Here is a 17,947-nt window from a genome sequence, read left to right as displayed (position 1 = left end):
TTCTTCTTCTTCTTCTTCTTCTTCTTCTTCTTCTTCTTCTTCTTCTTCTTCTTCTTCTTCTTCTTCTTCTTTGCAGTCTAGTACTGATCCTGCCACTCAGGAATGTCAGTGGCTCCCTGTTGTCCCTCAAACTCATCACAGATACCGAAGCTTGGTGTTCAAAGTCTTTCCTGTTCACAGAGCTTTTACTCCCTCTCACTGTGATGGCCCCTGCGCTTCAAGGCTTCAGACATCGTCTCCTACCTACAGCCTGTGTCCCTTTCAAGCTGCCAAGATCTCACCCATCTACTCAGGCCTGCACAAATGGAAACCCCATCCACTCCCTGACATCTGGACATACACTCTATGCCTCTCTGAGCACCCCTAGGAGCCTTTCCCAGAGCAAAAACTTCACAACGTTAGAGGTTTCTGAGCCTGCAGTATGCAGAGCATGGCATCGGGGAAGCAAGCATTCAGTAGTAATTGTTGAGCAGGGACTACGTGCCTCACCCTGGCTAAGATCAAGGATGCAGGGCTGAAAAGGGCAGTTGCAGTGTTGGCCTATGGATGGACAGGCCATGCTCTTTAGAACATGCTGACAAGGGGATGTCTGATCTAGCAAAGGTTTGGTCTGCTGGCTACATGGTGGCTGGGCCTTTGAAAGGTCACACAGAACCAGCATTTGCCCTTTGTACTCCATCTATCCAGGCCTGCTTAGCTTTAGGACGCTTGGGAGGCTCACGCTCAGAGTTTGCTGGCATGCTCCCAGCTGCCCCTAAAACTGGAAGATATCAGGAGGCTTTTCCTCTGGTTAGGCTGCTTGCTGAGATAAGAAGCAGATGGCCTTCCATCCTCTTCCTCACCTACCCTTCTTTATCAAAGGGAAGGAGGGAGAGGAAACATTCTCAGATGACATCTCTCATTGATGGTCTCTGCAGGCCACAGACCCCAGTGCTATAGACCTACTACCCAGAAGGGCTGAGAGTCCCACTACCACCACATGGCCCTGACCAGTCACAATGGACATAGCTGTGTGTGGGGAGTGAGAGCAGGTGGAAGCAAGTCCCGGATTGGTGTCAGATTGTTCAGTGAACCTGGGGTCTCTAGGGAGGAGACCCCGGTACCAGAAGTACACTGTTCAGGGAATCTTGCTATAGTCACTTACCCACTGGAACAGAAGGCTTCTTAATCGTTATAAAGCAGCAGCAGCACACACTGTTCGCGAAGCCCTGCCACCAACCAGACAGACAAGTCAAAGACAGTTGAAAACCACATGTTTTATTGATATTCTTCATGAACAACAGAGGGCCATGGGCACAAGTGCTACTCAAATACCACACCTGGCAACCTCCCCACAGCCACTCCTCCTTGACAAGTGTTTAAGGGATGGCCACCAGAAGTTCTCCCTTTTCCCTCTGGGATGTTGGACTCCATGGTACTGAGCCTGGACAATGCAGGGCTGGCTTTCAAGTTTGAACTCTAGGGCCAAGAGAGCCCCAAGGCCTGAGCTGTCCAGACATTGCCCACCCTTGTTTCTTCATGCCGCTAACGGGGTGCCCAGAATTGGGAATAAAGATACCCCTAACGGCTTTTCCACTGAGGAAGCTTAGACTTTCCTTCTGCCCTGCTGCATCTTTTCCCCTCCAAGGGGCTGGCTTCAGTGACTGCCAAGACAGCAGAGTAGAACTGTAGGAATCATCTACCCTTGAAGGTATGCATCTGGATGGCTCGTGACCAAGATTCAGCTCACAGTTGGTGCTTGATAAATATAGGCAGGATGAACGAATGGAGGATGACCAAATGGAGGCCCAAAAGAATGAATGTTGGAGGGAGAAGTGTGAGCAGAAGAGCCATTACTACGTTAGTCCTCTGGAGGGCACCAAAGTAGGGCCTGCATAACATCCTCTTAAGCTCTGTTCAAGAATCCAGGGTCTTATGGATCAATGGCTTCTGGTCACTGTGGCCACCTACTGAACATTGCAGAGCTTGGGCTTCAGCCTCAAAGCCTGTATAGATGTTGGATTGGCCTTGGAACCAAGTCAGGAGAGGACTTTTTTTTATGTGGCTCCCACTCCTTCATATGCCCCAGAGGTCTGTTCTGCTTCTCTGGGTCTCAAAACACAAGGCAGTGCCCCCATCTAGAGCTAGTCGGGATGGACTGGCCATTGTACTTCAATATTCTGTCATTCCCACAAACTCCTCGGGGCTGAACATGACCTCCAGGCTTTTCTCTCCCTACAACTGCCCTGACCTGGCCCTCCCTACAGTTATACCTCCCTGCCTCCACTGCTAGCCTCTGTCAGCCACTGCTAACATCAGGGAGTCTCCTGAGTGGCTGGATGGGGGTGCAGAAAGCCTGTGTTATGACTGTTAGACCCTAACCCATGCTCATTCTAACCTCTGCCCTGTGAAAGCAGGTAACTCCCAGGTGACTCTAAAGATCCTGCCCCTGGGCCCAGCAGTATCAGAAATGACACTGGAATCAAGGAGGGGAAAGGGATCTCTAAGTTCATCTAGAACAAACTAGTACAAAAATCTCTTCCATAACACTCTGGTAGATAACTGCCTAGTTCTTGTTAAAATACCTCCAGCGGCTAGCGCTCCCTCCAGTTTGTATTCAGACACTGGATGGCTTCAGCTGCAAGACAGTCAACCTATTTACCCCTCCCGCTTTCCCTTCCAATTCTCACTCTTCCTCATAACAACACTCCTCACCTCCACTCCCTCTTACACACACACACACACACACACACACACACACACACACAATTGTATAAGGCTATATAGAAACACACTTCCCTTGTTACTTATGGGTGAGTAACTCCCTTTTCTCTCTCCCATCTTCCCTTCCCAATATCCAGCAAAAATCTGGAGGCTGGAGGCCAAAGAGAGAGAGGCCAGAGGACTCCTAGGGAGGAGAAGTATCCAGCTAACTCTCGGGCTAGGCTGGGGTGGCCAGCTGGGACAGGCAGGAAACGGCATCAACAAAACACCAGGTCAGTGATGCTGTGTCTGGGGAAAGGGTCTTGTACATGGGCTGAGCAGCGAGTGCACAGGGAAGCCTGTGCTTCCCCTCACACACACACTGACTCTCCCTCCAGGGGATGAGGATGCATCCCTACCCCTTCCCGTTTTCACTAGCAGAGCTTCCTTGACTGCCGCTCATGCATGGAAACTGTACCATTCATTAACCAGCCTCCATGTCCTGGGGAGTCTCCCTCCAGCAGCAAGAACAGTCTCCACTATCAAAATGAAGAGAAGGGCTTTAGCAAAAGCAGCCATGACCTGAGACATGAGAGTGGACGGGCCAGGCAGGGGGCAGGGGCAGGGCTTTCCAGAAGAAAACTTGAAGCAGAAAAACCCTAACGATTTAGCAACTACCTACCTGGCTGGCCTGAGAGCAGCCTAGTGATGCCCAGGTGGCCATTTCCCCTCCATGTCAGGAGGCACCTGTTAACATATCCTCTGAGGGTTGAAGACCTGGGGTGGATATGAGGTCCTTCCTAGGACAGAGTGTGGTGTGTCACAGATAGGGACAAGGGTGGGCTTATGCTGTGGTCCTAGGTTCGGGAGAACTGAGACAGAAGTGTTTGCCATCTATTTGTCCTGCTGCTTGGAACTCTCAGTGCCGACATTGAACATGGGGACCAGCAAGCCCAGCAGCCACCTCTTTCCGAAGACCTCCTGTAAGTTCTTGCGCCAGGGCCGGGCTCTCACTGCCACCCCCTTTCGAACCTGGTAGCGGGCCTGCCCCCGGAGAATCAACAGCAGCTGGTGGCAGCAGAAACCCGCGCAGGCCAGGCCGATAGCAAACCAGAGGTAGAGCATGAGGATGACGAACATATCAGAACCGAGGACAGCTCCTGTGGGGGAGGGGAAACACCAGACCGCTTTACACCCAGGCCACGTACCCAGGCGCTCTGCGCTCGGGCGCTTTCCGCTGCGAGGCAGGGAGAGAGGCTCACGAGTTAGAAGTTGTGATTTGTTGCGGCCTCAGCTCTGCAGCCTGGGAGACCGTGGCTGAGCTCCCTGCCCTAAGTTTTTCTTAGTGTTGATGGCTCCTGAGGAGAGAGGGGGTGAACTGGGGGCCTGGGGAGGTGGAGAACACGCTAAATGAGCTCAGCGAACAGAGCCCTCAATTCTGGCACAGCCTAGACTCTGCACATTTAGGGAATGCTTCGCTTTCTGGATTGGAAACGGGGTGTGTGTGTGTGTGGGGGGGGGTTATAGGAGGAAAGAGGAACGAGCTTAGGAACCTAAGGAGGGAGCTGGCACCTGGGCAGCTGTCTAGACTGCAGCCAGTTCTCCCTGTGAAGCTGGGAGCACTGTCTGGGAGGAGCTGGGAAAGTGACAGCATGATGGAGAACAGGACCTAGTCATGGGAACAAGTCACGAGCTCAGCCTCAAGGGCAGCACACAGAGCCCGGCTTAGAGAACAATTCAGTCATTAATGTTAACAAGAGAAGGAGACGCTGCAACACTCAGCCAGAACAGTCCTGCCAGTCAAGTCAGTGGACTAAGACTCCAAGAGGCCCCTAAGGCCCATCAGTGCAGCACCCTGCCACGGGACAGTACCTCCTCTACACCCTCTAAAATCTCACACTTCCTGTGGCTGTTTTTAAAGGTCCACTTAGTAAGAGACCTCGTGTGTCCTCCGAGTTTGAGCTGGAGAGATTGTTCCATGCTAGGTGTGACGCTCCCAGCTGTGTGGACTCGCACAGGTTTCTTAATCTGTCTGCCTTCTAGGTTGCTCATCAGCAATATGGCTACACTCATGCATCATAAGTTTGCACGATTGCAGGTGTTTGGAGTCACCATCGTTGTAGTTGACAGTCAGTGTTGGATGTCATGTCTCAGAGGAGGAACCTACATCTCCAAATGGTTCAAGTTTAAATCCTCAGACCCTCAGGCCTTTCTCCACCTTTCCAGGGCTTGGAGTCTGGGCTGCAGCTTTGGTGGCTGTAGTGAACACATCTACCTTGGCGTGCCTGGCAGCCAGAGCAGTGGGCGGAGGATAGAATGCAGGGGCCTCTCTCAGCTCTCAGCTGGCAACCCAACACCACCTTCTCCGGGGAGGCTTGGGTGCCTGCTGCAGGGATGTCAATTTACAACCTAGTCTACCCACACAAATCTCCACGGTCTTCCCTTCCTCTAGCATTTCCTTGCTCCAGCCTACTTCTTCCCAGACTCCCTAGAAGTGAGCGTTAACACCTGTCAGTCTGATCTGTGATGGATTCAGCAGCCAAGATGAATCGATCTGCTGGCTTGATCACTGGAAGCCTATTTTCTTCAACCCTAGGAGCTTGAGTAGCAGGATTTTCTCTGCAAAGTTAGAGACAAGGAGGCCCAGTTGCCTGGAGGACAGAAATCTCGTTCCAGCTGGCATTTAGTGAAGCCCCTCCGCCATTGTTAAGGGTAGCAAAGAGACAGACTCAAGTGGGGCCGGGCCATCCCCTGACCCACTTTTTCCTTGTCAGTACAAATTAGCTTGGGCAGCCATGTGCAGAACAGAGACTCCTGGGGACATGGTGCCCTTCCAGTTTGAAGAATACTGATGTGCACGCTAGCCCTCAAGCTAGGATGTGAGAGTTTCAGAGCTGTCAGGCTGAGGCCTGCCCTGCAACTCAGCTCCAGGAACAAGTCAGGCAGATGGAAGCCATTCCCCACAGGTTTCTAAAGGCATGAGGCAAAGACCTTTTGGCCTTTTGTTGGCTCCATGCAGCAGCTACAAAAGGCTATTCTGGGGACCTGCTTTCTTTCTTTCAGAGTGTTTGAAGTTACCTGGCTTCTTCAGTGCCTTTAAACTATATAGGAATAGTTTCTCGTTCAGAAAAAATCACAAAACTTTCTTAAAGGATCTGAAAGATTACATCATCTAATTTTCTCTCTCCTTGCTCTTCCACCACAACCATCTCTAACACCTGTGCCAAACCATCCCCCAGCACATTCTGTAATACATCTGGGTATAGGCAGCTCCCTTCCTCCCAAAGAGGCCCATTCGGCATGAAGCAAGACCAGACAGGCAGGGTGTCAGAGTAGAAAAAAACAAAACAAAAACAAAACAAAACCCAGAATCCAAAGCTGCATGGCTCAGAAGCAGCTTGACCTGGCTGAGCCGTTGGCTCCCCAGCCTTAAAAAACAAAACAAAATAAGCAACCAACCAAACAAAAAACAAAACAAAACAAAAATTCCATAATACTGGTGTCCCAGATTTGCCCTAAGGACTGGATGCAATGAGACATGTCTAGTGGGATACAAAATAGGTATTCAATAAATTCTAACCCTCCCTTTCCTCCTCCTGGGGTCTTCTAGTGGCATCTACCAATGGATGCTAATTTGAATGCCACAGTACCTGTCAGATGGTGTTATCTCCATTCTCTACATAAGAATGAGGCTTACAGAGGCGACACAAAGCCAAAAGGAGGAAAACCTTTTTAAAATTCCTCAACTGATCCCTATCCTCCTCTTACCTTTGACATTTCCTAAGGGTTTGGAGTCAGTGGCCAGTAGCATTTTAGAAGACCCTTCCCCCCACACATAAAGGTGGGAGGCTTTCAGGGTCCCATTTATAGTCATTTCAAGTGCCAGCGGCAGTTCTTGATCACAGGGGTGATTTCTGAATTAACTAACTGCCTTGGTACATCCTCCTGCCCACGGGCTCTCCTGAGCAGCCGAGAGGGTATGCTCTGGACCATTTGTAAAGGGAACCAGGGAAAAAGAATATCAAAGGAGGAAGCTGAACAGGAGAGTGTATGTACATGGAGAAGGCCAGGGAAGGATGTGAAGGGTCAGCAAAAGAGGAAGATGGGATGGATCTGGTGATGAGGAGCCTCAAATTCCTTTTTTTCTAGCGGGAATGGTGAAAGATGGTGAGACTCATTCTAAAGCCAGAACAGACGCCTGTTTTGGGCCCTGAGGTAGGCATGGGCTGGCTTTTCTCTCCCGTCAGATCAAAGCGAGAGGCTCCCTTTCTTCCGTATTTCCCAAACCTAGCACATATGGACAGGCCTCACGCCCAGACTTAAATCAAACCATTTCAAGGTCCTCCTTCTGGAACCACCCATTTTTATGGTTGGTGAGACTACTTGGAAAAGGATGTGCAATCAGGTTCTCTGGCTCTCTCTATCGCTCCACCTGCCTGCTCTCACACTCCACCCCCAGCCCACCCACCTACCCTCCCCCATCCTGCTTATTTCAGTCTTGGCAGCCTCCTATGCCAGCACCAAGATCCAGAAGGCCTCAGAGCTCCAAGTTCTGGGCCCAGCTTAGCCACCAGCTCTCTAGGCATTTCCCATGGCTGGTCCTCCCTGAGTCTCTGTGTTCCTACTGCCAAATGGCATGGTACTTCTATGTCTGGGAAAAGCTGAGCTATAGATTCAACAAAGGCTAAAATGAGGGTTCCCCTAAGGTACAGAATTTTTTTTTTTCCTGCATGCCTAGATCAGTGCAGTCTAGGCCAGGTGTCAGGACAGGCAGGCTCTCTGTAGAAGTAGCTGTCTTTTTTTGACCCTGAAAGGTCAAGTCACTGAGTTCAAGAATATGGACAGTGAGGAAGAACACTGAATTGTGGTTTAAGCACCCCTGGATACAAGTCAGAGACAGATAGTCTAAGGAAATAAGATATCAGGCAGGTCATTTAGTCCCAGCTAAGACTCGGTTTTGTGTCTGGGCTTTTTTTTTTTTTTTCTTTTTTCCTTTTTATCTGAGAAATGGACCTACAAACACCAGACCTTTGTGTGCACATTACTAACTATAGAGCTCAAATTGGTCAAAATCAAAAGTCAAGATGAAAAAAAAAAAAAAGTAGAAGGGAATAAAGTAGGGACCAATGCCAGGGCCAGATAAAACAGGACTGCCACCAGAAGCAGGGCCTCCCAGGGCCAGGTGCCATGGAATGTTCTTTGAAACATACTGTTCAAAATACAGCCCTCACCGCGGTGCTCCTGCGGGCTCCAGGGTGTGGGCTGTATGCCTGGCTCTAGCAGGTGTCAGAACCTTCCAGAAGGTCAGATCACACACCAGGCTGGATCTCTGGAGTGTGGACTTGTAGCCAGTGGGTTGGCTCTGAGCCACCTGCCAGCTGCAGAAGAGTTTGGTGGAGTCACACTTAGTGGGAGGGAGGTTGGAAGTTAGCCTCCTGCCCGGCAACAGCCTGAAGCCAAGTGTAGCCTCGATGTGGTTATTTGGTAAGGGCACCTGAAGGAATGGGTGAGCAGGCCTGAGGTTCAGGCCAGTGGGGAAACGTAGCATGAGCTCTGAAGGAATGTGCCCGGCCTCAGAAGTGTAGAGGTTGGGTACCATTATTTTATGGGTAGCTAACAGTAGGAAAGATGTGGAGGCTGGGATGTCAGGCAAAAGAGAGACTGCCCAGTTCATTGGAATCACTGATAGATTACAGTCTGCTCTCTTATTAGGCCTCCTGCAATACCGGGACATAATTATACCGAAACAATTGTTTATCTGACAGCTTGAGCTGGGTATCCCTGTGTTTTTATTTGAAAAGCTTGGGCTTGGGTCGGGAGGTCTTGTTTGCGGAACCTGCCTGCCAAGGCCCACTCACCGGAGAAGAACTGGCTGATTGAAGTGGGCAGGAGCGTGAGGAAGGCCAGGGGGTGGGCGAAGGAGATGGAAAGGACAGCTGAGATGTAGGCCACGCCGGCCACCATGGAGTAAAGGCAGGCCAGCGAGGTGTAGAGGCAGAACAGGATGAAGTTGCGCATGTTCCTGCCGCCGATGCAGTTGCCGGTGAAGAAACAGTGGTGGTCGTGCCTCAGCGTGACTCGGGAGCACACTCGGCAGAAGTGGGTGCTGGGCGGTGGGCACTGCGATCTCTGGGCCGAGGTTCCCTGGCGGGCGCCCAGGTCGTCTGGGGAATTCTGGATGACCAGGACGTAATTGCCCAGGGCATTGGCTGAGAGGAACAGGAAGAGCGCCCCGTGAAGCACGGCAGGCGAGAGGAGCGGGGTGGCTGTGGGGTCCTCACGCATGCTGGGCAGGAAGAGGAAGAGCTGCAGCGCGAAGGTCACCAGGGAAATGCAAAGGAAGTAGGCGGGGGCCACCACGTTGAGCAGCCGCAGGGCCAGCATCCTCGATTACATTCCTGAGGGGCGCAAGGAGAGAGGGAGCCTTACAGGAGTGTCCAGGGTCCCGGCCTTCTTCTCCCTGGTTGAAGGTTCGGAGCGGCTGTACACAACTCTCCCAAACCCTGACCCCTTGGCTCACCCTTTCCGGGTTCCCGAATTTGGGACCAAGCAGGTTAGTGACCCAGAGACCGCAGCTGGCCAGATCTACTCCGGAAAAGTCCCTGTGGCCTTGGAGTCACGGAGGTCAGACCCAAGAAGGGAAGGACCTGTCTGCAGTTTGGAGTGATTGTAACTTTTGGGATCTCTGGCCGAGGCTTCCCTTGGTTGACTCTTGGAAATCCTGATCCCACCCCTCCCCCCATTCCTATCTTGCGCACTATTCCGTGGTGTCTCTTCACAGGGTACCCAAGGTTCTCTGCAAGTAGCTGTGCTCTGGACCATGACGTGCGTTTGCCTGGGTGCGTCCGGACTTGATGTTTGTGTATTGCCTGGGTATGTGTGTGTATACCTACCCTCTGCCACCTGGCTTTTCCTTAAAAAAAAAAAAAAAAAATCAATTAAAACAGTCGACAGTCACTCGTGTTCAGGCGCTGGGTAGGGTGGAGGTGTGTGTTGCCAGAGGACCTTTGCCACTGGATCGTGAGCAGTTCATTTTCCAGCCTCTGCTTGCCCTGCTTATTTCTATAAAATCTTTGGAGGAGTGTTTTCCTTTGAGGCAAGGAAATTGAAATCCCCCATTCGCACCCGCCTTTCTCTTTCCTGGCGGGAGAAGCCCAAACAATCCCCAAGGCGCCGAAACCCTTTCGATGCCAAGAAGCCCGTCCTGGGAGGACCAGTGGATGCTTGGTAGCTTTGCCTGGGGTGGTCCCCAACACAGGGCCAAACGCGGCCCCAACTCCTACAGCCCGGGGCCCTGCCCCACCCCGGACCCCCCCCCCCCCCCCCCCCCCCCCCCCCCCCCCGGGAATAGGTTCAGTGTGTCGAGAAGAACTTCACAGTGGTCTAAGTAATCGGCCAGAAGGAGGCACGAGAAAAGTTCTGGAGAGGAGGATGCGCCCAGGATGGGTGAATGCCACGGGGCCTGGGGTGCAGGCTGTCCCGTCTGGATTGAGACATTGGTCACCTTGAAACCTTCTCAGGTGACTGTGCCTACCGCTCTGGGGACCTGCGGCCTCTCTGCACCGCTGGGCCACAGCTCAGGGCACGCCTGGGGGTGATCGCTGGGGGATCAGCTCCCCCACCCACCACCCAGCCATGCATCCGCGGAGGCCACGGGGGCGCTGCCCACTCCACGGAGCCCTAGGTACCGGGCTGGGGAAGCAACTGTCTTCCCGGCGCCAGTCGCCAGGGGGGCGCGGGAGCAACCTCCAGATGCGCCGCGGCTCTGGGAAGGCGAAGGACAGGGGCTGGGGGAGTGCGGGGCGCCGGGTGGGCGGCCGCAGCCCCGGCCCTGCGTCCCCCCCCCACCCTGCCCGTCCCCGAGCCACCGGCAGCACAGAGTGGCCGCCGGCCGCCCTGCGCCTGGGGAGCTGTCCGCTCAGCACCGGCGCCCGCCTCACCGGCCTCCGAGGGCGGCACCGGAGCCCTGCGGACCCAGGCAGCGCGGGCACCCGCCGGTTCCTCCGCCACTGACTCCCGGATACCCGGGCAGCCGCCCCCCCCCTGGAGCGGCCGCAGAGGGCTGGGGAACGAACTCACCGAGCTCCGGTCGCGACAGGAGGAGCCCCGGACGCCAGCCCTGGTCTTCCCCGAGGCTGCAAAGTTGTGGGCTCGCCCGACTGGCTCTCAGCCTCCTCACGCTTCGCTTCGGGGACTGGGCAGGTAGCGGGGGTGTGGGGAGGAGGGAGCGGGCAGCTGCCGCCCTCCTACTTGGGGCGCCAGAGAGTGGGGGCCAGGAGGCGGCGGGGATGGCAGCTGGGCAACCCCCACCCCAGCCCCGCCACCCCTCCCTCCCTCCGCTCCTGGGGGCGGTGCTCTGGCCACTGGCTCAGCACTGAGGACTTGCCCCTCCACACCACCGCCCTTCTCCCCCCTCCCCTCCTGGCGGATTGTGGCGCCCTGCCTCACTGCAACCCTGAATCCAGCTGGGAGATGGGGATTCATCCCTGATGCCGAAGCTTCAGCCGCACCCTGACCTCCCTTCCTTCCCTCTTCCTGTTTGTGACCCCTCCCCGCTATTGGCTAGGACCAAGGAAACCTTAAGTGTAGGTTGTGGGTAGGGGATGGGGTGTGGGATGTTGAGAGCTCAGTTGACCCAGGAAGATCGGCAGTATCTCAGAAGGGCTGTGAACTGAGGGGTGGGGACCAACCTAACTGGCTGTGGATATCCAAACATCACCATTTACTGGGGGAGCCTACGTCCCAGCGCGTTCTGTAGAATGGAGGACTGGGCGACAGGAGGTGTAAAGGGATGAGGACTGTTGGAGTCTTAGATCATCATCATGAGCACTACAGACGGGCCCTTTCCTCAGTGACAGGCACTCTGCTCAACCCCACACAACAGCGGCATGAACCTTCCAGTATTGTCCCTGAAGCTAGTTGAGCTCCATTCTAGGGGCAAGAAGGTGACCCCGAGTCACACGCCCAAAGTCAAGCAGCAAGGGAGTGGTGGGGCCTGGGTTTGAACCTGGTTCTCGCACAATGCTCCTGTTCTCAGCCTCTGCCCACTTCAGCATCACCTGGGATCCGGGGGCAGCTTTGATTTGGGAGAGGGGAGGATGAAGAGAGGTTTGTCCAGATACAGAAACTCCTCCTGCCCCATCTCCTTTTCACACTGTTCTCACGCGTGCGCCATGAGACAGGAAGCGGGTGGTGACACTAGTATATGGTAAACCTCTGTCTGGCTGGCTGGCTCTGGCTCTCTCTCTGTGTGCCCCCATGCATGCAGGAGGAGTTTAAGACAATGAAACATTGCAATGACATCAACACCTTTACTAGCCTCAGTTTCCCAAGCTGTCACGGCTCCCATCGCTGCCTTCTCCACTCCCCTGTGTGCGAGCAGACATAACAAGCGCTCACCGCCATCTCAACCGGTTGATTAAAACGAGCAATCCTTTGAAGTGAAGGCCATATGCCGATCGGCTTAGCCTCTATTTTTGAATCATCAGACACTGTTTTTCCTGTATTTTATCAGCATACATAAAAATAAAAAAGGGGCCAGGAAACCTTTTCATGTTGTTCTAAAAGAATTGTATATATGAGAGGAAGAAGGGCACACCAGCTTCTGAGAACCGCCAGGACAGACGCAAGGACAGACATGAGGAAGCCCTAGAGGTCTTGAGTCACAAGCTGCCTGGCCCTCCTCAAAAGCTCTGTCTGCCTCTCACAAAGGGGGCCCAAAGGGCTCAGCCTGAGCCATACTGATTGAAAAAAAAAAAATCTTCATTCCTTAAATACCTTGAGAGTTGGGGCATGTTTCTAATTTTATTTTGCATATGGGTGTGTGCAGGGAAGGTGAGTGTGTGGCGTGTATGTGTGTGTGTGTGTGTGTGTGTGAAAAGGGAGCTAGGCTACCGGGGGAAGATGTCAGTAGGGAGAGGAAGCAGCCATCTAGGAGGGAGGAGAGGTGCAGACAGGAATGGATAGGATGATTATTTATTTAGAAACCAAATTTATGAACAGAACAGGGCATTAGGGCTGAAGTTCTAGGCCTCAGATTCCTGATTCTGAGGACCTTTTAAGGAACAGAGGGAGAGAGAACAGCCAAGCGCCCCTGACGAAACTCCAGAGGAAGGTCAACGGGAAAGTTCACTTTGATTCTGGCCTCGGGTCGAGAAGATCATACTTCAGTGGTCACTTCCCAGCCACGTGGACTTGAACAGGTGATTTAACCTCTCTGCCCTCTGTGTTGGCATCCATAAGAGGAGGACAACATCCATGCTTCCGATGGCAGCCAAACGGCATTCTGTGCCCAGAAGGACCCTGCAGCACTCTTCTCTCCTGTCTGCCTCCTTGCTTTCTTCTAGGCTCTTTCTCTGTCTCCTCTATTCTAAAAAACAAAAAAAACCGGAGAACTCCGGCCCTGTCTAAGAAATCCTGAGGGGAGGGGTGTCTCTGATTTTCCTGGAGTAGACCAGGGTAAACACTCTGGTTGATGCACCCATACTGGTCTCTCTGGAAAGAAAACAATGACTCTGTATTTGAGGTTTTGAAATGTTTGGTGAGGACACATTTGTCATAGATCTTCCATCCTGCCGCCACTACCCTGGCAGTAGCCTTGTTCTCCTTCACCACAGACGGTGTCAGAAAATAAGTTTCTAAAGCGCATTCCCCATCGCCCTTGTCATCTGGTCTCATAGCTGAGCTGTGATGGCACCTGCCGGGGGTTCCCCAGGGGGCAGGGAATCAGACAAGCACCTGATTTCTGCTGAGCACTCTCCTGGAGATGTGTGCTGTGAATCTTTCAGTTTAGTGGTGTTATTTGAATGAGATAAATTCCCTTCCAAGTGGCAATCATTCCTGTTTTACCACAGAATAAACACCGTATCCAGAGGAAGAAGCCCCGTGAAGTGAGTAGTCACGTCTCCCTGGGGTGACAGGCTGCCCCCTCCCCCAACACACACAATGTCCATCAGGCTCCCCACATGTTGAGAGGGATGCAACGAGTTGAGGTGACGAGGGCTGGCCGGGTAATGCTCTTAGTCATGCTCTTAGCACAGGTAGGCTGTGGAGAATGGAGGCTGGGGTCTCGAGATTAATCGGCAGTCGGAAATTAAGACAGTAATAGGTGTCTCCAGGCGGGATGCCCTCGACAGCTGACAACTAACCACGGGCCGTGAGCAACAACGAAGTGCTTCCGGGCCTCAGAAGGGCTTAATGAGAAGACGCCATCCCTGCCCGAAAGGATCTGGAAACCATCTTAATGTGATCTTCGTCTCGGCCATCGGAACACGTTGGAATTGGATTATCACAGAATATCTACCTAGAGGTGCTGCTTCACTTTGCCAGCACTGCCTTCATTTTCACAGCCACTGTGTTACTTTGATGCAATAAAAGAGTAGCTTCACAAAATTAAAATCTCATTCCACAAGTCTCTTAGTAGCCCTGTAAGCCAGCTGGGAGGGAAAGCAGTATTAAACCCATTTTTCTTCTGAGAAAACCAAAGTTCCTAGATTGGCCGCAGGCTAACCCGTCAGCCTTGCATGTGTCATATTTAAAATGTGATTTGAAAAGCTGGGCATGGTGGTACATTCCCGAGATCTAAGGACTTGGGAACTGGTGGTAGGAGAGTCAAGAGATCACGACCATCCATTCTCTGCTGCATATCCGGTTCGGCGCCAACCTGGGTTGTGTCTGTCTCAAACAAAAACAAAATAAGCCAGCCAATAAATGAACCTCCCTCGATATGATTCACCAATACCTGCCTTTTTCTGGAGCATGACATTTGCATACGGAAAGCAGGTGGGCCACAGGCCCTCAGAATTAGGCCAGCACTGTCACCCAGGCCCCACCTACTCTGAGATATGTATCCCCGGTAGCTCTGGACCACCTGATCACAGATATTATCTGTTTACTGCTTACCCCTCTTTACTAGCATGCCACCTCCCTAAAAGCAGTAGGTGGACTATTGAAGCCAACCCTGTGTCCCCAGGGCCTATCCCAGGTATGGTGGGTGCGAAGTACACATTGGCCGCTCGTGTAGGAGTGGACACTATCAGGGCACACACTTCCTGATGCTCTCAGCTGCTCCGCTGTTTGTGCTACTAGAGAAGGTGGCTGTGACCGACACAGATGAGCATCAATGTCAAGGTAGAAACAGGCCTGGATGACAGGTAACCCCACGGCCCTCTCTGATGATAGGATGTCTCGGGGTGACAAGTCTTCGCCTAGCTTGGAGGAGCCCTCATGGCTGTGCTCAGGCCTCAGAAGGATGAATGAAATCTTTCCCCAATTAGCCACGCTTTTCTGGGACCGCATAGGCAGCCCTGGCAGGGATGCTGATAGCCCGGGTGCAGAAAGCAGCTCAGCTCGGAGGTGGTGGTGGTAACGGATTAATTGGCCTTTTCATCTTAGAGCATGCAGGAGGTGGGGGAGTACAGGGTGAGGGAGAAGAGGGAGGCAGAAGGCAGGGCAGAGAATAGGGACAAGGAGAGGCCGGGGAGCAGAGATGGGGGGCGGTGAGACTCTGCTTTTCTGGCACCCCACGGTCTATGTCTTCATGATGGAGGATGTTCTGGAGGCACAGGGGGAAGTCTCTGGCCTCTGCTGAGAGCCCGCCCGTGCCAGGTGTCCAGGATGGGAAGGAATGAGGCGGAAGGCTGACATCTCACTTGGAAGGGGAGGGAGGGAAGGCCGGAGCAATGAGGTCACTGCAGTGCCCTTGGCTCTTTACAGGCAGCTTGGATATGTCCTTGTGGCGATAGAGCAGCAGGCAGCACACACCTCGAGTCTCTGATCCCTCCCACCTCACTCTTCTGTCCCAGCAGAGAAGCCAGGGCCCAGGAGAGAGGCAGTATGGTCTGTCGATAAAAGCACAAGCATTTGGTGTTCACTGGCCTGGACCAAATCGCTTTATTCTTACTCACTTGTTGTCCAAACTTGGGCGAGTTCCTTTGCCTCTGCCAGCCTCCAATTACACCCCCATGAAACGTGAGCTTAATTATCAAGAGATTAATTCATTCACCTTTATTATCTGTTTATTATTCATTTTGAGACAGAATCTAATGTAGCTTTAGATTTGCTGTGGCTGAAGACGACTTTGTACCCCTGATCTTCCTGCCTTCTGAGTACTGGGGTTGTAGGTGTGTGCCATCGTGCCTGGTATAGGTGATGCTGGAACTTCCTGCACACTAGGCACACTAGGCAAGCACTCTACCAATCAAGCCACACCTCTAGCCACCTTCATGGGTTTTAAGCAGCAAAGAAGTCATGTCAGGAATGCCTTCCCTTCTAACTGACACAGCCTCTAGCTTGCTGTCCACGCAATCCTGTCTGCTTTGGGGCTCTCGCTGTGGGTATCTTTCATATGTTGTGTCTTTTTTTAGCCCCCCTCCCCCCGAGACAGAATCTCACTAGGTCAAGTTTTGATGAGATTCACTATGGAGATTCACAGAGATCCACCTGCCTCTGCATTCTGAGTCCTGTGAGCAAGCCGTACCAGTACCAGCTTCTTTATCTTTGTTAATTGCCTCTTTCGATCAATAATCTCGATGGCAGGGCCTTAATTAACAGCACTTTTGTAGCCTATACCCAAACACAGAGTCTGCCTTGGGGTGGGGGAGGAGCTCAATAAATATTTGAATGAATTAAAAATAAGTACAATCATAAATAAATGATAAACTAACTGTACCTCAATGTCTGACTTTTAAAAATCGGGCTCAAGGGGCTAGCGAGATGGCTCAGTGGTAGAGAGGTTTTGATGCTCTTACAGAGGACTCAGATTCTCAGTACCCACAATACGTAACCTCCTTAATTCCAGTTCCAGGGGATCTGGTGCCCTCTTCCAGCACCGGCATCAGACGCATGTCTATGTGTGCACATACATGTAGGCAAAACACTCATACATGTGAGATGAAAAATAGTTTAAAAAAAAATTCAGGCTTGAGAAAGCAGTGAGTAAACAGAACCCAAACAAAGGCACCGATATCCTGCTTCCTATTTTGTGCCAGGCCAGTGGGGTCAGGAGCCTTATGTCACTTGATCCTTACCACAGCCCTGCCTTAAAGCAAGCCAGACCCCACCAGCTTTATAGAGGAGCTCAGAGAGGCTCAGAGATTCACTAAAGTTGGGACGCTTAACCGGCAGCAGGCGTGAAATCCAGGTCCCCTGATTCCAAAGCCCAGGCTTCCCAGCACGTGACCCCGGGCCTCTCACACACCAGTCTTCACACGACGTGGAAACAAATAACTTCTTTTCTTATGGAGAGGTAATACGTTGTGCTGACGATGGCCTCGGATGCTCTAGTGTGAATAGAGCATCCTTTCCCAGGGAAACAAGGCGGGAGGTTAAGCGTCTTCTTGGAGATGAGAAGTGGGATGGGTGAGTGACCAGCGTCCAGAGCATGCCCGCAGCAGGGAGCAGACGTGTGTGTGAACCGGAGGATGAAGAGGGAGGCAAGAGAGGAGAGGGATCAAAGAAAATGATAGGACTGAATGTTGGCACTCAAGTTGAGCTCTGTGCAGCACTGTTACAGGCTGGAACGAAAGTCAGTTGCCTTCGCCCATTTTGTTGTTGTTGTTGCTATAACAACATACCTGTGCCTGATTTGTAAAGGATAAAGGCTTGTTTAGCTCATGGTGGAGGCTGAAACGCTCGAGAGCATGATGCTTGGTGTCTGGGAGGGCTTCTTGCTACACTGGGCTACAGAGAAGTATGTCTTGTGGTAAGCCCGAGTAGGTGTGTCAGGCAGAACTCTCCTTTGTCTTCGGCCACTTTCGAATTAGCCCCCTGATCCATTAATCTACAAATTTTACAAAAAAAAAAAAAAAAAAAAAAAAAAGGCCACTGAGGTGGCCTAATAACCTCTCAACCCCGATGCCTGGGAGGAGTGAACCTGCAGCACACAGAATCTGAGAGCCCTGATTCAACCAACAGCACCTGTCAAGCTCTCTGCCCCTCAGCTTCCTGATCTGAAAGACAGGGAGCGCTTTGTGACAGATCTGATTTCACAGGGGCTGACACATAGATACGCCTGTGCGGAGCAGGTGGCAGAGGGGCTGCACAGCGTGTTAGCTACCTTCCACTGAAATTATCACTAGGTTTCATCGCAGGAAAACAGTGATTAAAGGAATGCGGGGGTTTAATGGAGCCAGGCTAGGATAGGTGCTGACTCTATGACAAGGCCAGACCCAGACTCTTTCCATCTCATTGCTCCAACGCTTCTGTTGTCTCATGATGCACAATAGTTAAGCCTGTCGTTTCCATCTTGCACGTATTCTTTTTCTGG

At 52.3% G+C, this 17,947-nt stretch overlaps 1 protein-coding gene across 1 annotated transcript; it reads right to left on the bottom strand.

The window, feature by feature from the left end:
- Window positions 1-1,236: 1,236 nt before the first annotated feature.
- Zdhhc22 (zinc finger DHHC-type palmitoyltransferase 22) lies at window positions 1,237-10,996 on the bottom strand. The gene is made up of 3 exons (XM_055592882.1): window positions 10,762-10,996; window positions 8,541-9,080; window positions 1,237-3,842 (listed from the first exon to the last, which is right to left on the bottom strand). The coding sequence occupies exons 2-3, from the start codon at window positions 9,064-9,066 to the stop codon at window positions 3,577-3,579; spliced, it is 792 nt and encodes a 263-aa protein (XP_055448857.1). The 5' UTR covers window positions 9,067-9,080; window positions 10,762-10,996; the 3' UTR covers window positions 1,237-3,576.
- Window positions 10,997-17,947: the final 6,951 nt, after the last annotated feature.

Source organism: Psammomys obesus, unplaced genomic scaffold (assembly GCF_907164565.1).
Source record: "Psammomys obesus unplaced genomic scaffold, mPsaObe1.curated_primary_1811, whole genome shotgun sequence".
In the NCBI taxonomy this organism is placed as follows: Eukaryota; Metazoa; Chordata; class Mammalia; order Rodentia; family Muridae; genus Psammomys; species Psammomys obesus.
This window is presented reverse-complemented; position numbering and strand designations above follow the sequence as displayed.